At 41.0% G+C, this 18,282-nt stretch overlaps 2 protein-coding genes across 2 annotated transcripts in view; one reads left to right on the forward strand and one right to left on the reverse strand.

Moving 5' to 3' along the window:
• Nucleotides 1-11,010, forward strand: part of TEX14 (testis expressed 14, intercellular bridge forming factor) — a 30,783-nt gene extending 19,773 nt beyond the window's left edge. Inside the window, exons 22-31 of the mRNA XM_080630345.1 lie at nucleotides 567-657; nucleotides 1,937-1,987; nucleotides 3,073-3,200; nucleotides 4,080-4,267; nucleotides 5,891-5,942; nucleotides 6,405-6,476; nucleotides 7,265-7,342; nucleotides 8,867-8,981; nucleotides 9,175-9,270; nucleotides 10,261-11,010. Of these exons, the coding sequence (XP_080486471.1) occupies nucleotides 567-657; nucleotides 1,937-1,987; nucleotides 3,073-3,200; nucleotides 4,080-4,267; nucleotides 5,891-5,942; nucleotides 6,405-6,476; nucleotides 7,265-7,342; nucleotides 8,867-8,981; nucleotides 9,175-9,270; nucleotides 10,261-10,372 (983 nt within the window). The 3' untranslated portion in view covers nucleotides 10,373-11,010. The remainder of the gene's footprint in view (nucleotides 1-566; nucleotides 658-1,936; nucleotides 1,988-3,072; nucleotides 3,201-4,079; nucleotides 4,268-5,890; nucleotides 5,943-6,404; nucleotides 6,477-7,264; nucleotides 7,343-8,866; nucleotides 8,982-9,174; nucleotides 9,271-10,260) is intronic.
• Nucleotides 11,011-14,183: 3,173 nt separating this feature from the next.
• LOC308227346 (pinopsin) lies at nucleotides 14,184-16,988 on the reverse strand (the record flags this gene model as incomplete). Its single annotated transcript, XM_080629890.1, has 5 exons — nucleotides 14,184-14,321; nucleotides 14,769-15,008; nucleotides 15,227-15,372; nucleotides 15,893-16,075; nucleotides 16,643-16,988. 5 exons carry the CDS (start codon nucleotides 16,986-16,988, stop codon nucleotides 14,184-14,186), a joined length of 1,053 nt encoding a protein of 350 aa, XP_080486016.1.
• Between the last annotated feature and the right edge of the window lie 1,294 nt (nucleotides 16,989-18,282).

The raw sequence follows: 18,282 nt of genomic DNA on the forward strand, positions 1-18,282 counted from the left end.
CATGATTTTAATGAGAGTTCAGGACGCTTAAAATTTTGGAAGATGAGGTTTGGGCATTGCAGTCACTGAAATATTGTCAGTGTGAAGATTATGTACTTGCTGTGTTTCAGTTAAAAAAACAGAACTTGTTCACAACCCTTTTATTTTTACCCCAGGGCTATGTTGAATCTTTTTATGCAACTTGCTGTGGTGCTGGAAACTGAACTAGAGTTGTATCTACACGTTAATATGCTTATTGCTAGAAGGATCTTGAGCTTAACTGTAAGAGCTAACATTGTGTGTGCAGAATACTGGAAGGATGATCGTTGTTTCTGTAGTCTGTTGCCTCTCTTAGCTCAAATTTGTAAATGTTGTGATATTCCCCAATGCTTCAGTGGTTGACTGTCTGGCAGCTGTGGTATGTTTATGAAAATGTGTCTTTAAAACACATTTGTCTCTTGACAGCAACAAAGGTCATAAGAACTAAAAAAAATTTAATAAAGTTGCAATTTCCTGCTCAATGAGTTATCGCTTTCTTTTGTACTTGCAAAACCCAATAACAGGGAACATTTGTCATTTGTATTCAGGAGGAAAAACACTACTTTGCAGCACAGCGGCGCAGAACTTTGGCAGTAGCATGCTAGGAGTGAATCAACTTAGTCATATGCCTGTAGCCAGGTAGATAAATATACTTTCATTGTTACTCCAAGCATAAATTAGGTTATAAAGTGTGCTATCTTTATTAATTCTATATATATATATAATATTCAAATAAGATGCCAGTGGTGCTTTTTAATTATTATCTACATATCATAGTTCCTTACCAAGAAAATACTAAAAGGCCTTTCACAGGTCTCATGGGGCTTTAACTTTTACAGTAATACTCAGTTGTGGCTTGCTTAATGAGGAAGCTAAAATAGGAAAAAGAAGTCATGTATATATTGCAATTCCTTTCACACTGATAAGCTACAGTCTTAAACAGAGCAGGGATAATTCAAATTAAGGTTTAAGTCATCTGTTTTAATTTTGTTGTGCTTTCGTTTTGGAGCTCAACTGGCATGAAGATCATGCCTTTTCCTCTACTGTGGGAACAATCCAACACAAGTATGCTTGCTGTATCTTGCCTGCAGATAACATTAGCCCATGCTTGAAAACTTGCAGTCTCATCTGTCAAACATGAGGTGTTTATATCCAGTATTTTTGTCCATTTTATGTTCTATTAATATGCAGAGATGTTGGCCAGAATCACCACCTCATGCTGCAAGGAGTACTTTTGTTTAAAGCAGAAAAGTTCTTGCCCTAATGGTCTTTCGGCAGTGGCTTTTGGGCTTCTTCAAAACCCCTAGCCTCACTGTAGCTGAGCTTGTGTTCCTCCAGAGTTAGCTGCTGCTCACTCATTCCAAGTGTGGGAGTGAGAGCAGCTTTTACTGCCTTGTCAGTGTTGTACTCTCTCTCTCCTCTACTGGAGGAACTGAGTTACCCGTGTCAAAAGTAGGCAGCAAGTGTGTAAATACTTGGCCTTAAGGTAAATGGTAATGGTTTTGGTTGCTCCCTTCACTTAGGAATTGAGCATTTGCCAGCAGGACAGAGGATGGTTGCTTTCTGGCCATCTGACTAATCCCCTTTGAATGCCTCTGACCTTGAAAGGGCTTGTTACAGTTTGAGAGAATAGTTTGCAGTGCAGACCAATCAAAGGATGATGAAACAATGTAGTGATGTATAGTCATACATTTTTATTTAACTTCCTGTTTTGTTTTGATACTGCATATGTGAGTTAAAAGTTTTCTCCTTAATGTACTTAAAATGACATTTTTCTTATAGCACTCTCCGATCTTCTAAGGTTTTAAGCAAAATATTTTTATGAGCTGCGGTCTACCTCAGAGAGAGGGTAGTCCTCTCAACTTTTTGAGAGAAAGAACTAAATGCACTGAATATGGCCTTTCTTCCCTCATTCCAGTGTTGAAGCAGCACAAGAAATAACACAGGAAGAATGCCAAGAAAAGGATACGTAAGAGCCACAGACCATTTTATATCAAAACTTCAGCAAATTGGTCATTCTCACTGTAAAAGTTTTGTGTTGGTGCAAATGGGAAGATGAAGCAGACTAAAGCTGAGAGAGAGAAAGTGCACTGAAGTACTGAAAGAATATATTCATGTGATAAGATGGGAGATTGGTATAAAAGAGCTATCACATCCAGTTGTCCTTAGTTTGAAATATTTTTATATTCATAAGTAATTAACTTAGTGTTAATCTGGGTGTGCTTCTTTACATTGGTGTTAGGATTCCTTGTTTCTTCTGTCTGTATGACAAGTAATAAAATTACTAAAAAGAGCAAATTTTTAGTCTGTAGCTAAATAAATTTTATTACTGAAAAGTCATGATTGAGATTTTCAGGAGTAATTTGCACAATATGCTTGTGACTTAAATAGTAAAGTTAGTTTCTTTTTACAGATAATGGGGGTTGGCATAGAAATTACTGAGTCGGTGAGAGTAGGCATTTGTCCATTTTATGGTTTTCTGAGGACAATGTAATCCAGCGTATATCTGCAGAAGATGTTAGTTTCCTTAATATAATGTGGTCCTGCCGCCACTGAAGAATTGTTGTAACTTGGGTGGACATCACTGTGCATGTCTTTAGCAGTTTCGGTTTATCTGATTAATTCCTCTAAAGGCTCCTAAGACCTATGTTTAGTCTTAATGGATTGTTATGTTTTGTTAAACACTGAGGTCTTCCCTTGGCTTTGGATAAGAGTTTTCTGTCTAGTGGGTCACATTTGAAGTTCTTGCCCATTCTAGAGGCAGTTTCCTGAGCTTGCTTCTGTGGGAAAATTATTAAAATTAAGAAATCCTATAAAGGAAGGGAAAGCAAATAAGATAACCTTTTCTGTCTCTGCAAGATTATTGAAGATGGTGATCTATAGCCTTCCAGGAATTCTATGGGAAGTTTTGAAAAGGAATGTCCCTATTTCTTCTGGCAAACTGGATAATGCTGAGCAAAAATAAAATTTAAAGAACCCGAAAACAGCAGAATTAGTGGTTCATAAGTGTAAAAGTAGCTATTCTAACTGTCAGAACATCTTTCAATACTTCAGATCAGTGACAGATATTCACAATTTGTCGAATATCCCCTATGAGCAAGATTGCTGCTACAGGGATGTAGACTGTAAAACTCCCAGAGTGAGTCATGCACCAAGAAGCTTCAGCACTCCACTCAGCTCAGGTAACTACAGGGGAAAGAAAGAAGGATCACTGAATTACTTAACCTTTCTATGCTAGGAGTCAGACCTTTCTGCCAAGACTTGCTAATGTAAAAATCCTTGATGTGAATCCTGGAAACTCCTACCAATGCAGAAATGTCAGGCTTGGAATAAATAAGCACAAGTAATGCTGCACTTGTGGCTTGAAATCTCATTGTTTTGGTCTGGATAGCTACAGCTTTGTAGTTGGAGCCTGTTTGGTCCCTATAAGAAAATAAATCAGAGTAAATCAAAATAAAATAAATCAAAATAAATCAAAGTATAAATCAAAATAAATCTTGTCCATATATGAAAATAAATCAAAAACACCAAACCAAAGGGGAGTTTATGGGGACATAGCTAAAAAAGCTGCTACCTGAAAGGCCTCTGAAATTATTACTTGGTAGTTAATGGTAGCCTTCATAAATCAGAAATTGTTCATCTAGAAATTGATTTGAAGTGATACCTGTAAATTTTAGCATTCTAAAGACAGACAATGTAATAAGCAGTTAGTATGTTTTGAGTGTTGATAAAGTGATCTCAATGTTTGTTGAACTTGTGGTGTTTACAAGCAATGAATCATCATTTGCTTTGTACTTTCATTAATTTGGTGTAATACAGTAGTAGAAATCTCTCAGTTGGCAGAGTTTTGCATAAATACTCTGAGGTGGAACTCCTGGGTAATCAGTTTGGACTTCTGTTTAGGGGTTATTTATGGGCAGTAATTACCTAGAGTTTCCTGTGCGTGTGCCTGTTCAAGTACAAGAAGCCTTTTTCTGGTTCTGTTGAAATGTGATGAGGATACAAAAAAACAAAACCAAAAAGAACTTTCCAGCTCTGCTCTCTTCTTATTTTAATTCTAGAAGAAAAAAATCCAATAGCCTTTGAAAAATACAAATGCTGCCATGAACTAGCTTCATATTCTTCCTTTTGCGGTTCTGAAGAGATCTCTGCAGCATCCAGGATATCCAGTACAGCCTGTAAAGAGGGAAAAAGTGCTGAAATTCCTTCAGTTGCTTCAGGAGTTTGCTCATCTGCACTGAATCAACCTGTAAGTCTAGAAAAGTTGCCTCATGCCAGCCATTTAAAAGTATTTTTAGAAACTGTTTTTCCATAAAACAAATGTAAGATAAGAAGCACGGGAGTATTTCTAGGTCTTTGTGGGTGTTTTGGAATCGCGGGTCTGTAGACATAATGACAAAAGTTCTGATTGGTTTCAAAGCAGTCAGTGTGTGCCACTGATTACACAGAGTTGGCTTCCCCTTGCACCTAATTGTATATAAATGTTAACCACCTTCAAAATGGCTTTGCTTTCTCTCCACCCCTTCACGGGCTGTAAAGAATTTCCCAGCGTTGGATGTGGTAATCTCAGGACACTGAAGTGGTAGGTATCTGCAAAGTGGTTGGGTAGAAAAGGTGTATTTTTGTTGGGGGGAAGGGAGTGATTGATCAGTTGGTCTTCTGGTGACACAACAGCAGGCTGCTTATCTGAACCACTCTGAATGCACAAGTGTTTTGTGAACTACAGGCTTTTGACTATGTGGAAGTGGGGTATAAGCTTGAATAGAAATAAATACATGTGCGTGTGTGCTTAAAATACATGTGCGTGTGTGCTTAAGTATGTAAGGTTTTCACATTCTTAAAATTTTTTTGGGGAGTACATAAATGAGTGAGTCTTTGAGGAAGAAAAGTGAGGTGGAAGACTCCATCTAGTAGTTCGGAAGGAAGTAAATGTTCAGAAAGTCCTTGTATTAGGGGATTAAGTTTGTCCTCATTCTGCACAGATGTGGCATAATGTTATCAATTTTTCTGTATCAAAAATCCTCTTTCTTTGGAGTTGACAATTTCCAAGGTCACTTTAGTGATTTCCAGTAATCTTTTTGGAACTGAAGGTGTCCTGGAGCCACAGCATTCTTAACTGTCTTTACAGACTGTTATATATAAAATAGTTTCCTTTTTGCTTTTCTTACTGTTATCCATTGATGGAGTTATCATTTAAAGGTTAAATTGGAGTTTGTTCAACCAGAACAGTAGCAGTTGCATTTGTTGTCACCAGGTTAGGTCTGTGTCTTTCTGTGTTTGTAGCAGACAGTTGGAATCCATTAAGCCCATTAACAGTGCCGTGCTGCCCTGACAGGCTCTGCAGAGATACTTGACTGTGTCACTTTCTTGTTTAAAATCTTATTGTAGGATTAAGTATATGAAGCACCCCTTTGCATTTTGAGGACAGTGAGGACTTGCCTGTTATTACAAAGTCTTGATTTCTGTGGGCCCTTCGGGTGGATAGGTGTGCCTGGCTTTAATTGTTAAAGATTCAAAGCAGAGAATGGGAACTTGAGAGATGTTGGAACTGCTCTTTCAGAGAATTCCTATCTAATTGTCCATACAGAGTATTGAAACAGATAAAGATTATATAGCTGACAGTACCTTGTGGCTGGCTGAAAGATGAGTGCGCAGCAGCCTAAGCAAGATTTTTGACATATCTGTCTTACCTGGATGCTACCTCTGTTTTCATATTCTGAACTGATTGAAGAGCTTATTTTAAAATGTAATGGTCAGCTAAGATTTTAATTCAGGCTTTACCTCACTTGAGGTTTAGTATTTTGAAGGGGAGGATTGAAGATCAGCAGTTCTTCCATTTATCTTGTGTTTCATTCAGTATGATCTTCCACAGGATGGGTTGCCAGTTGTTCCCTCATCCTTGAGACGAACCAGAAAGGCATCTGGTAAGTGTCTTAACTCAGCCCAAATGGAAAGATCAATAAACAGAGAAACAGATTTGAAAAGAAATTGTGCAGTTTTACTCCCTCTTCTTTTTTCTATCTCTGGCATCAATTTTTATAGGGATGAATAGCTTTGCACACACACAACTGTGTATTGCTAGTGGTAATTAGGTTGTGGATTTTGTGTTTGCACCTGCAGACTAAGAACTCTGGCCTCCAATCAACCTACATTTACAGTGTAAATATTACTGGCCTAAAACTTGCAATACGGGATTGAGAACTGAATGTACAAGTCTAGCTGAAAAGGATTTTTTCATTATGAAATTATTTAAGGATAAAAAGTGAACGAGCCAGACTCATGCAGGTTGATAAATATGTCAGCAAGATGCTGTCATAATGTAAGCCTGTGTCACAGTTATTAAGGATTAATCACTGCTAATTAACTAGACTTTTTTTCTATCTCAGCACTCTCACAGGCATCTAACCACTTCACTGATGAGCTGCCTCCACCAGCCCAAGAGCTGCTGGATGAAATTGGTAAGAGGTACTTCACCCAAAATGGTATGAGGCTTGCCAGCTGTGTTCAATCAGGATTTCTCCCAAATCATTCACTACTAAAATACACAAGAGCTTCCAAATTAGTTGCAGTCAGGTCAATGATAGGAGATTAGGCATCAACAACATAAGTAACTGGCAGTTCTCTAAGTTAGTCCCTGAACTGTCTGCATTTCACCTAATGGTTACTTGCTGATGAAGACAGCAGCCAGTCTATTGAGTCAAGATGTAATTTAACACTGGAACTGAATTTTGTGTAGACCTTTTCAAAGGTGTCCTGGAGCACTGCATGTTCTCCATTAAAATGAATACAAGCCAGGCAGCTGCATCCCTTGGGTATTTTTGCAGAGTTTAGTCTCAGTAATTTATGTTTCTTCTTGTAATCACATACATCTTCGGACAGAACAGTGTGAAAACACCGCGTTGCTTTTACTGGTGTGTGTTACCGAAAAATTTGCTTTGGTTATTCAGTTACAAACCAGACATTGGGATAATTAAATGTATATAGCTCCTATGCTCTTTGAGAAATATGGTACCTACATTCTAATCCTTTTAGTTCCTTATTCACCAAAACAAGGACATGTGAAGACTGGCATCAAGTGAATAAATGATAGTCAGAGACAATTTTTAGGATAAATACATGAACTAACCGTAGATTATGTAAAGATTTTCATCTGGGTTTTGAATGGATAAAGCAATAAGGTACTTTAGATTGTATAATGTCAATTTAGAAAGAGTGGATCAATAAGGAAATGTGCTGGTTTTAACAGAATATTTAAAGCTGCAAGATTCCATTGCTCAAGACTTTGAAGAGAATGGATTGTATGATTGTGGAGTGCAAATAAATGGTTAGTTGATAATAGTCCTGAAGTAGAGATTGCAAATGGAAAGTCACTTTTGCATTGCTGCAGAATTGCTCTGAATACTTGGCCCTGTATGTTCAACTATATGATAAATTTCAATTATTAGCACTTTTTTGCGTGTGTGTATTTGTGGTTCAGCAGAAATTTAAGAGGATTCTCCCTTTCTTAGTAAGGTTATATGCAGTGGTTTTGCAAATAGTAACTCCTCCACTAGTGTTTGCTGTCTTTCTCTGTATATTCTCTCTCTAAAGTCTAAAGGGTTCTGGTGTGGAAGGCTTGCTGGTTTGAACTATTGGAATTAATCTTCTACTTTTATTATGGCACTGTAACATATGCTGTGTTCAAACAGAAGTGATGAAACCTGCGGAAGTATAGATGGTGGGCAGCTGATGTAAGAGAGAACTGAGGTTTCCGTTGTGGAAGGGTGGTTCAGTTGAGGAAGTGGCCAGTGCACACTTGTGATTCTTATTCACCATAATGAAATAATGCCTATGATCTCATAGTGTAAGAAAATAGCATCCACTGGGGTAATCAGTATTATATTTCCTGTTCTTTTACAAAGATACCAAAGATAGCAGTCATGAATCTTTGTGCTTCTGAACTGCAAATAGTAATAAGTGAGGATAATTTTCAGATGTACAGCAAGTAATGTCAGAGGAGCAGAAAACCTAAATCTTCATAGGCTCTGCATTTCTTTCCAATGAGTCACAAAGGGAAGAGCAGTTAAAAAAAATATAAAAAAGTAAAAAAGACAAAAAAGGAAAAAAAAGAAGGCAGAACATGAGTTAGTCTGTAAAAACGCTAAATAGCATAGTCACTTGAGAATGATACTGGCACTTGTTTGTGTTATCCTACAGCTTTGTTAGATCTTTTCCCAAAGGATAGAAGCTGCTGAGTTTATTTGTAGGAGTATCTTGTTTTTAGGTGGTAAGGAATGCAGCAGCCTGTATTGCTTGCCATTCTATCGCTGTGGTTTTGTTGTATTTGCATAAAGTGAAGCTATTTCAGACTCCATTTTTGTGACAGCCTACTGCTTCCTGCTTATCATAGCTTAGCAGAAGGTGGCTGAATATATTCACATGCTGTAGGGAACAGAACTTACTGAGATAATTCTTGGGGGATATCATTGGATTTTGCTAAGCAGGGTAACAAAGCTAACATCCACAGGTTTTCTTTTGATTTTTGTCCCGTATCTGGGATTGTAAGGGGAAAGATTAAAGATTAATTTCTACATGTATTTTCCATTTTAGTATGAAGCAAGATGTTCAGTCCTGTGAATCTAAAAATGTGTTGCAGTAAAATATTTATCTAGGTCTTGCTACTGGCCACCTTTGACTGCAGATAATGTGAATTTGCTTAACTGGTAGAAAATCAGATGGCTGAGGAAAGAGTAATTGGGAAGCAGACAGCTGGAAGCTTCCCAAGTATAGTAAATGAAAACACTTTTTATTTCTTTATTATCTTCCTTCATACCTTTGATATTAAAATATTTCTGTTTATGTCTAATAGTTCCCAGTCAAATTCAAATGGAAGACAGAGAGTCAAAAAGAGAATCTGAGAGAAATGAGGGAGATCATAGTTTATGGACTAAGGAGTCATTTAATCTATCGGAGGAAACAGAAAGGTATGCAGAAAAGGATAAAGCATGTTTGGCTTTGAGTCACAAAGATTTAGAATAATGGTTTCATATATTTTAACATGATATATTGCTTAAAGGAAGCTAGCTTCTTTAAGAACCCAGGTAATTATGACTGTTTTCTTTTAAAATGTGTAGCATTAAACTTGCCAGCATCCATTTACAATATTTTACTCAACAGGGCTCACTCTACTCTTGATCGTATTTTAGAAAGGATGATCCATGCAGTTCCTGGGGATGAGGAGATCCAAGAACAACCTCACGGACATGCTCTTTGGTTAGCTGATAATTGATTCTTTTGTTCGTAAGTTTATTTTGTGTATGTTCTGTGTACAGACCTATGCAGGACTTGCTTATCAGAAAATGGGCTGTCACTCCTTAGAGAGTAGTGTGTCAGGGAACTTGCCTGGAGACAGCAATCTGAACTCTTCCATACTAAATTAAGAGGGAAATGAATGTTTTGTTAATATAATTTCCTGTAGGTGGAAAGCAAATACTTCAGTAGGCTTGGGAGGCAGTGCGTAATTTTCACAGAAATCAGAGATAATCTGACAAAATTGTAGATTTTTTGAGATGGAGAAGAATGTAAGTGAACAGAATCATGAAAGCTCTTTAGAAAAGACTTTAAGGAAGTGTTTGAGAAAATGGTTATACTGTCACGGCAATACAGGAGGAAACAAAAATAATGGCAGAAGTCACATATACATCACTTTGAGGAAAAGATTCATAGTCTAAATAACTTTTTTTCCTCCGCATCAAAGATCAGAGCCTAGAAACTGAACGACTCCACAGTAAACACCAGTGAATAGTCATAAATCATTCGTAACATATATTACTAAGGAACACAAGATATTCTTGTGTTTGCATCAGGAATTGTTGTTGTTACTGAACACAGAAGGCAAATGTCATGATAACCAGGAGGATCTTGCCAATAAGGCAGGCTGATCCCTGCAGTGTATATATTGCCATGTTCATAAATGGCGCGATCCAAAGCCCATTCCCACTTGTAGTTAGGCTACATTTACTTAATGCTGTTACATTCAGAATCATTAGAGTCTGCATATGTAAAACTACAGCACATCTGTAGTCTCGGAGAGGAGAGTCAGATTTTTGGGGGTTGGAGGGGGCAGATGTCAAGTATAGGTCAGGGTAAAAATAAAAAGGCATCTGATATCTCCAGAGGCTTCTGGTTTAGTGCTCTGTATTCATCCTGTCTAAAAGCAAATACAAAAAATTGGGATCATACACAAAATTTTTGTCATTCAAGGGCTGGAAGTCTGCAAGATCCAGAAGATGTTGGAAGAAAGGAGGGAGCCGGGGCCACAGGCAGAGCACCAGGAAGCTGTGCAGCGAGTTCAGAAGGTCCTCTTCATCTGTAAAAGCTACTGGATGCTGTGCTGGGCAGTATCACGTTTATTATATTGTTAGCACTCAGTTTGTGGAGCTTGCACAGGCTAGGATTTTGCTTTCTTGATTTCTGGGTACTGTTTCTACCCTGCGGTTTTAAAGGAGAGGAAGCTGCTCTAGACTGAAGTTCTCCAGAGGGAATTTTCCAGTTTTGAGGGGGAGTTGAGACTGACAGCATTGTGGACCGTTCACTGGGATTGCAGAGTGTCTGTCTGTTACTTGCACAGCATTAGTGTAATGACTCTTTTCTGTCAGCCTTCTGGTGTGTGTTTTCTCTTGTTCATTAAATTTAACAAGGTAGTTTCTTGGGTTTTCTTAGTGCTTTTTTGATCTAGTGTTGAACTGATTTGACTGATTAAGGGAATTAATTGCTGTGCAAAAAGCTAATGAGAAAAAGGTGGAGTATGAGAAGATCTGGTTAGTATTACAAAATACTTGTTGTTTAATTAAACCGCACTCTTGGTAAAGGCCTCATCCAAAAAAAACCACCAAAGTCCCCAGATATAATTGAGGTTTGGATCTGGATTTTAATGGTCATGGCAACTTTATAGTTAGTTTTTCTTGTGGTAAATGCTGTTGAGGTGCAAGAGGTGTGATGACTGTCCCTGTCTACCTGACCATGGGATCACAGCTGCCTTTAGCTGGGTGTACAGCATCTTGCCTTTTCATTCCTGTTTCTGTAGGGAAATGCTGCCTACCTGTAAGTGTTGGTCAGTGTTGTTAAACCAAATTAATAAAAGTTTCCAAGGTTATTGTGCTGCCAGGTGGTTCTTTTTCTTTTTTGGGGGGGTTGGTTTTGAGTGTTTTTTGGGGATGTTGGGGGTTTTTTTCACTGGTTATTAACTATGTTTACCATCACCAGAGTGTATATTAAACTAGATACTGATAGAGCTACTCCAGGGAAAATGCTGCAAACTGGCAGACCTGGGAGAGCTTTCTTCAGAAGAGATCAAGAAAAAAATGGATGTTCCATCTATTTAGTGGTGGTGTGGTAGCAATAGGGCTAGAGCAGAAACAGCAGCAAGGAGGCTGCAGTTTGAGTTCTGCCCCTCAAGTTAACAGCAGTGCCTGTGCATGGGAAATGGAGTTCATTTTTTGGGCGTTACATCATTCTGTCCAGTCCAGAGTTTAATATTTTCTAACCTGGGCTCCTGTCAACTGCAGGTACCTGGTTTTCTCTGTGAGTTCTGTATCCTTGCTGCAGGCAGAAGAACTTTATATTCTTGATACAAGCTGCTGAAAGATCCTACTTCACATCGGCCTGGGGCTGTGCAGAGCATTGTGTTGTAAGGAGCAGAGTCATGACAAATGCATGCAAAAGTGAAATCACTAATTTATTGTATTATTCTGTCCTTAGTGGCTTGTGACCCATAACTGACAAGCAGACATTCCCTCTCACTTTGGGCATTCCCTCTCACTTTGGGCATTCCCTCTCACTTTGGGCATTCCCTCTCACTTTGGGCATTCCTTCTCACTTTGGGCATTTTCTGTGACTTTGGGCAGTGTTTTGTTATCTTTCCTAAACTTGCGCAATGAAATAAAAGGAAATTAAAACTTGGAAGGGCTGCAGCAGTGTGGCAGTGGAGGATGCACACATGCATTTCTATATACGTGTAACTGTATTACTTTGGTTTTCAACATGTAAGAATCTCCTTAGCTTCTAGCATTTATTTGTCTGTTTTATCTGTCAGCTCAAATGGTGAGCGGACAGTGAACTATTTCCCTATCTTTTTTTAAATCTTAATGTGGAGAATTTGTATTTCTGTTGGCAGAACGCCTTTCAACTAGTCCCATAGCCTGCCTGCTCTCCTTATTGAGACCAGAATGCAGCAGCTAGCGACTACAGTTTTTCAGCTGCTTGTACTTTCCCAGATTTAAGTTTAGCATGAATGTAAATCATCCTAATAACATAAAGCATGGACACAAAAGCTGTAATTAACAGGAACAATTGAACAAGGACCAGGAAAAGGCAGCAGAGGAGATCAGAGGGGGGGCATCTAATGCTGCTTTTGGGCTTTGCAGAGAATGAAAGCCAATTAATTAAATTTAAAACAGTGAAGCTGAGCTGGTCTAATTCCTCTCTGAGCTGCTTGGTGTGTAGGAAAGAAGCAGAGGAAGGTGGGGAGACAGGGCTAGGGGTGAGGATGTATGTCCAGTCACCCTGCACCCAGGATGGAGGCACCTGCAGAAGCCTTGAAGTAAGTTTGAGGAAGACAAGAAGAAAGATGTCCATTCTCTAAGCAGCTGTGTTCCAACCTCCTTGTACCTGCCACTGTGCTGGTCTCCATTTGGGGAGTTTTGTTTTGTTCTTGTTTCAGAGCAGAGAACCTCAGAGAAGAAACAAATTGGTCTCCCAAATCTCATGGTTATCTGAGCTAGTCCAAATTGCTGCTCTGACTGCTTGCAGACTGCATGCTAGTGAGGCAATTTAGTGAGGTGAGGAACAACTTCCAGCATTGCTTCCCTCTACTTCCTTCATGAGTTTGCTGCAACAGCAAAAGCTGTAGAAGATGGTGGGAGGAGGAGTGGGGTGAAATGCGTTTTGGGATCATGTGCAATAGAAACAGAACTGCAGAGGGGAGGGTGAACCTTTAAATCATCTTGTGACTGGATCAGCCTCATTTTGAAAGCAGAATCAAAATTTGAAAGACAATTTACTACGAAGGCAGACAAGCTGCTGATGGAGTTTTTAAAGATAGAGGGATTTGATAAAACAAGAGTCTTGAGGAATTGCTGTCTGTGGTATTGTCTAGACCTTGTGCATAGAAGCCATGCCCATAGGCTCCTAAATCACATGAATTGCCTCGCAGTCCTGAAGTGTAACTGCAGCTGCTGTGGATAAACATTGTGTGCTGAGGTTGAGGATCAGGCGTCGAGCCCCGTGGAGGGTTTTTATCTTTTATTCGTTTCTCACAGGCTGTGACATATTTTACCTTCTGATAATGTCCTGGTGTTCTGGCAGCAGTGCTTCTGCTGTGCCTTGTCCTTAGGGCCTGTTTCAGCTTGTGCTTTCACCCTTGCTGGAAAATTGTGGATTTAAGACCTTATTGCCTTAAATACTTTAAAAACCCAAACAAAACCCCAAACCAACAAAACCCATCTTTGTGGTTTTGAGCTGTTTTTAACTTGCCATCAGTTACCACAGCATATGTGGCACTTGCCACAGGAGACAAAGTGCCAGCTGTAGTAGCAGGAAGCTGTTCCCTGTCACACCCTCTATCAGCCAATAAAACCTGTGACCTTGTCCATATTTATTAATGTTTATTAACACAGTCTGCACTTAACCATACCTGCTGGGTTTGTGCCAGCTTCACAGCATGACCTCAAACTTCATTGTGAGATCAGGCAATGCAAACAGGGCTCAGTCTGTCTAGGGAGAGCGAATGTGACCACTTTGGAGGTGGTATCGCAGCTGGACCATGTTGAGCCTCCCGCCGGGGCTGAACAGCAACTTGGGATGTTTTGCATGGAGTTAAAATTAGTGTCCTTTGTTTTGTTCTTGAAAGACTCCTGATGCCCCAGGTGAGGGGCTGCAGGGGTGTTTCCCTGGGAGAGCAAAGGAAATTTGCAGTTTAAGCCATGACAGGGTGGCTCCTGTCCCACAAGAGGACAACGTCATGTCTTCCAGGGCAGCACCATGAGGGTTGCGGGGACCTCTCTAATCTCCAAGAGCCATCCATCTCCTGGGCATGAGGAGCAGCGACAGCACAGGGCCCTTCTCTGCCCATGCTGGATGAGGCTGAGCCCAGAGCTGACGTTGGTGCAGGCAGGGTCTGGCAGCAGTTAGACAGGGGGGGATGGTGTCACCTTATTCCTCAGCCCGCCTGCAGCAGTGCCTGCATGGGGGCCGGGAGCAGCCAGAGTTCCCATGCCCCCAGGGTGGGCTCCACAGCAGAGTGTTCTCAGCAGGCAGCTCTGAAACTGGGCAGGGAGGGGACAGGTTATGTGTGGTGGCAGAAAGCTGGTGTCCACCTCAAGACCTGGAGGCAGAGGTTCAGGGGTGGACACTTTGGTGTAGTTTGCGTGAGATCTGCATCTGCTCTTTGCAGGCCCTGGCAGTTTGTTGACAATAAAAGTTTCATTCAGTTTGCTTTGTGTGTTCAATGAGCAGGTTGTGATCTAAAATTAAGTTGTCTGACCCCATATAATCATGGAAGCAGAAAATGAGCTCTCGTTTGGGCTCAGAGGCTTCTCCCTGCTTTTGCATTTTATTCCCCCAAACCTTGCAGCTTATACAGCAACTCCCAGAGCCTGCATCTACACTTCCAGATAAGATAGATGGTTCCTCCATATTTTATGAGGCCATTAAGTTGTTGTCCAGAAGCCCCAGTGAAGCCGTGGTTTTGTTAGTGAATGACTTTCTCTCACCTGTTTGTTCATGAAGACGTAAATGATTGGGTTGTAAACCGTGGCTGTCTTGGAGAAGTAGGAGGGCAGGGATGCGAGAGCTGGCTGGATAGTGATGTCTTTGTTGGTGGCCACCACCAGGGCAAACGTGGTGTAAGGCAGCCAGCAGATGAGGAAGGCCATCACCATCACGATCACCATGCGCGTCACCTCCCTCTCTGCCTGCTGTGTTGTGTCTGATTCCTGCTGCTGAGCTGCAGCCTGTGGGGAGTTTGGAAGAGAGATGCCCATTAACAACTTCCAACAGCACTTCCATCCCTCAGGTACTCTGACATCAGCACCAGGAGATGGCAGCTCCATTGACTGTCACAAAAACCTGACATGAGGTTCATCATCCCATATAGCCATGGGATGATGTAGCCTTACCAGCAGTTTTGTGACCAGAAGGCCATTAACTCGCCTGTACTGGCCATACTCACTGCCCGCAGGGTCATCAGCAGGTTGGCATAGGAGAAAAGGATCAGGCTGAGGGGCATCACAAAGCAGGTGACAAACAAGGCCAAGATGTAGCTGTTGTTGTTGCTGCCACCGGTGTACCAGTTGGGCCCACAAGAGGTTCTCAGACCTGAAACAAGTAAGTTTTTGAAACAAGCCTAAACTGGTCATGGGCTTGGACAGGGGCTCAGTAACAGCCTCCAAAATAGCAAACACCAGTATTGCCCCCTTGTATTGATGCTACTCAAACACCTCTCGGTTTTCCATCCCCAGTGACCTGAAGATCAGCCACCACATTTTCTGGCTGGCTGCTTGCTGTGTAAGAGGAGGGTGATATGTTGTGATGTACAGTGTTATACCGAGCCTCTCTGCAAGCAGATTTGGGCTGGGTGTGTGCTGGGTGCTGCCCGGTCCGCTCCAGCAGCCAGAGCAGCTCGTGGCTCCAATGGCCATCAGACATGGAAGAACGATTTAGTGTGTCATGCAGTGGGTAACTTCAGATGAACAACCTCTGAGAGAGGATTATTGACTGCGCAAGCAGGGGGTGTTAAATTCTAAATACCAGCACAGACACTCTCCAACTACTCCATGCTTGAAAACTATATATGCAAGAGGACAACACTTTGGGATCTGAAGCACATCTCCCCTACCTTCGGGCACGTAGCTGCTCCAGCCCATGAGTGGAGGGGTCGTCCAGAGCAGTGACCAGCTCCACGTGAAGGCACAGCCGCTGATGGCATGCCGGTGCTGGAACCGAAAGTCTCCCAGGGGTCTGCAGACCACAATGTACCGCTCGAAGGCCAGGATGGCCAAGGACCACAGCCCCACGATACCTGGGAGAGAAGGAGGGTTTGTGGCTTGGGAACAGGCTCTCCTACTGCTCTGCTGCCTGTGCTGGCATGTGGCAGACAATGGTTAAGAGCTGTTAGAGTCATAACAAGAAGTCAGATGGGTTTTGTTATGACAGGGGTAGCTGGGAGGCTATTTCACCGTTAAAACTGAAATTGGCAATTGGGTGTCTGTGGTGCATCGTGGTTACAACCGGTTTCTCCACTGGAATGTCCCTGACAAAGGTTTTGTGCAGTTTCCCATTTCTGGTGCACACAAAACCATCCATGTGCTGACACAGCAACCAGCACCCTTGAACACATCCCACACGAGGACTCCTGGTGTGCCCAAGGGACATTTCCCTCCCTGAATGAGCGGTGACCTGGCATAGCCAATCTGTGTGACCCTTCCCTGCACCGAAAAATGGCTGAATGACACAAGTTTTACATTATGTATGGAAGTGTTGACTCCAGGAGATGCAGGAAGCTGATGTAACATTCCCCAAAGCTTCTTTACTAAACACAATAGCCCCTACCAAAGACCAAGACAGGTCTTGAGGTTCGTGCCCTTACCTGTCAGGGAGACCATGAAGCCCTCCAGCTCGCACAGCCGTTTGCCGAACACGAAAAAGCCATTGATGTTGTTGGAGAAGCTGACGGAGCTGCCACAGAGCGTCACCAGCAGGTCAGCCACGGCCAGGTTCACCAGGATGTAGTTCAGGGGCGACCGGAGCTTCTTGTACCTGATGGAAACCACGATGACCAAGCTGTTCACAACCGAGGCGGAGACCACAACGAAGCCCATCAGCACGGCCACCGACAGGTACATGCTCCGTGGGGCCTGGTAGGGCCATTGGGGGCCATCAAAAGGCCCTGGGGTCCCGTTATTTGGGGGCTCCTGCGAGCTGTTGGAGTACATTGGTCTTCTGGAGCAGTAGCACCGATCCCCCTTGTGCAGGTGACCCTCCCCAAAAGCAAAGCCTCTTTATAAAGGAGGAGGGGCTGACGCACCCCAGAGGAGCTTTGCATTAAAATACCTTCAGCTTTTATTTAATCTGAAGGGTTTGGCCTCCCACCCACCCTTTTATAATCAGCTCTTTATTCTCGAGGGGATAAAAGGTGGCTTAAAAATCTGATGACTGAATAGTGCATCATTTAATTGAGTAAATAGATTGGTTTTCCTTCTGCTTCCCAGCTGCCTTCCCCATGAAGATGACCCCTGCCCAGCTCTGCATGGCCTCAGCGAGGTGCAGGGTGTTGGGATGGAGGCAGCAGCTCCCCTTTTGCTTGAGAAAAGGAGTAGAGGAAAATCCCAGCCAAGCACATTGGCTCCTGAGGGAGGCCATCCGGCTACTGCCAACAGCTGCGTGATGGCCCTGGTCTGGTTCAGCTGCTTCAGTTATAAATATACATGATAAACATACATTAAATATAGTAATATACCAAGTAACATATTTTAATACTAAATATAGAACCTATATAATATATATTACATATTTATAGTATTATATAGAAGAATTAGTGTGTATGTATGCATATACATTCATACATGAATGTATGTGGATAGAGCATGCAAGGAAGATCATGAGCAAGCATGCTACCTGTAACTGTGTCATAAATATATAAAATATAATACAGACTACATATATAATATGTAGAATACACTTACATAACCTATTAAATAAAAATCTGTTATACACATAGATATGCATATCTATATGTCTATCAGATAGACATATAGACATATATATGTATATCATACATATAGACATACACATAAGTACTATATACATATAAACATACAGAGTATATATATAATATATATTTTATTACATGTTATAAAGAATGCATATATATGTATGCTTTCGCAGGTATGTACACCTTTAAATATAGCTACCTATATCTGTATCTATATATAATACTTACGTTCACATATATATTTTTATATAGAATATTAGTTATATACATCATATATATTATATAGTAGATGTAGCATATAAACAGATACATATACACATATATAGCTGTCTATGTAAATATTTATATTTTTATACACATGCATAAAATAATACCTAACAATGCATGTCCATACATACGTGCATACATATATAGCTTGTATATAGCTTGTATACATATACATGTATGGAGATTTCTGTATACACTATAGTATATACACATACACTATATGACACAGTGTATATTTAGAATATATA

The sequence above is a fragment of the Psittacula echo genome (genome assembly GCF_963264785.1).
Source record: "Psittacula echo genome assembly, chromosome: 15".
NCBI classification, from domain to species: domain Eukaryota; kingdom Metazoa; phylum Chordata; class Aves; order Psittaciformes; family Psittacidae; genus Psittacula; species Psittacula echo.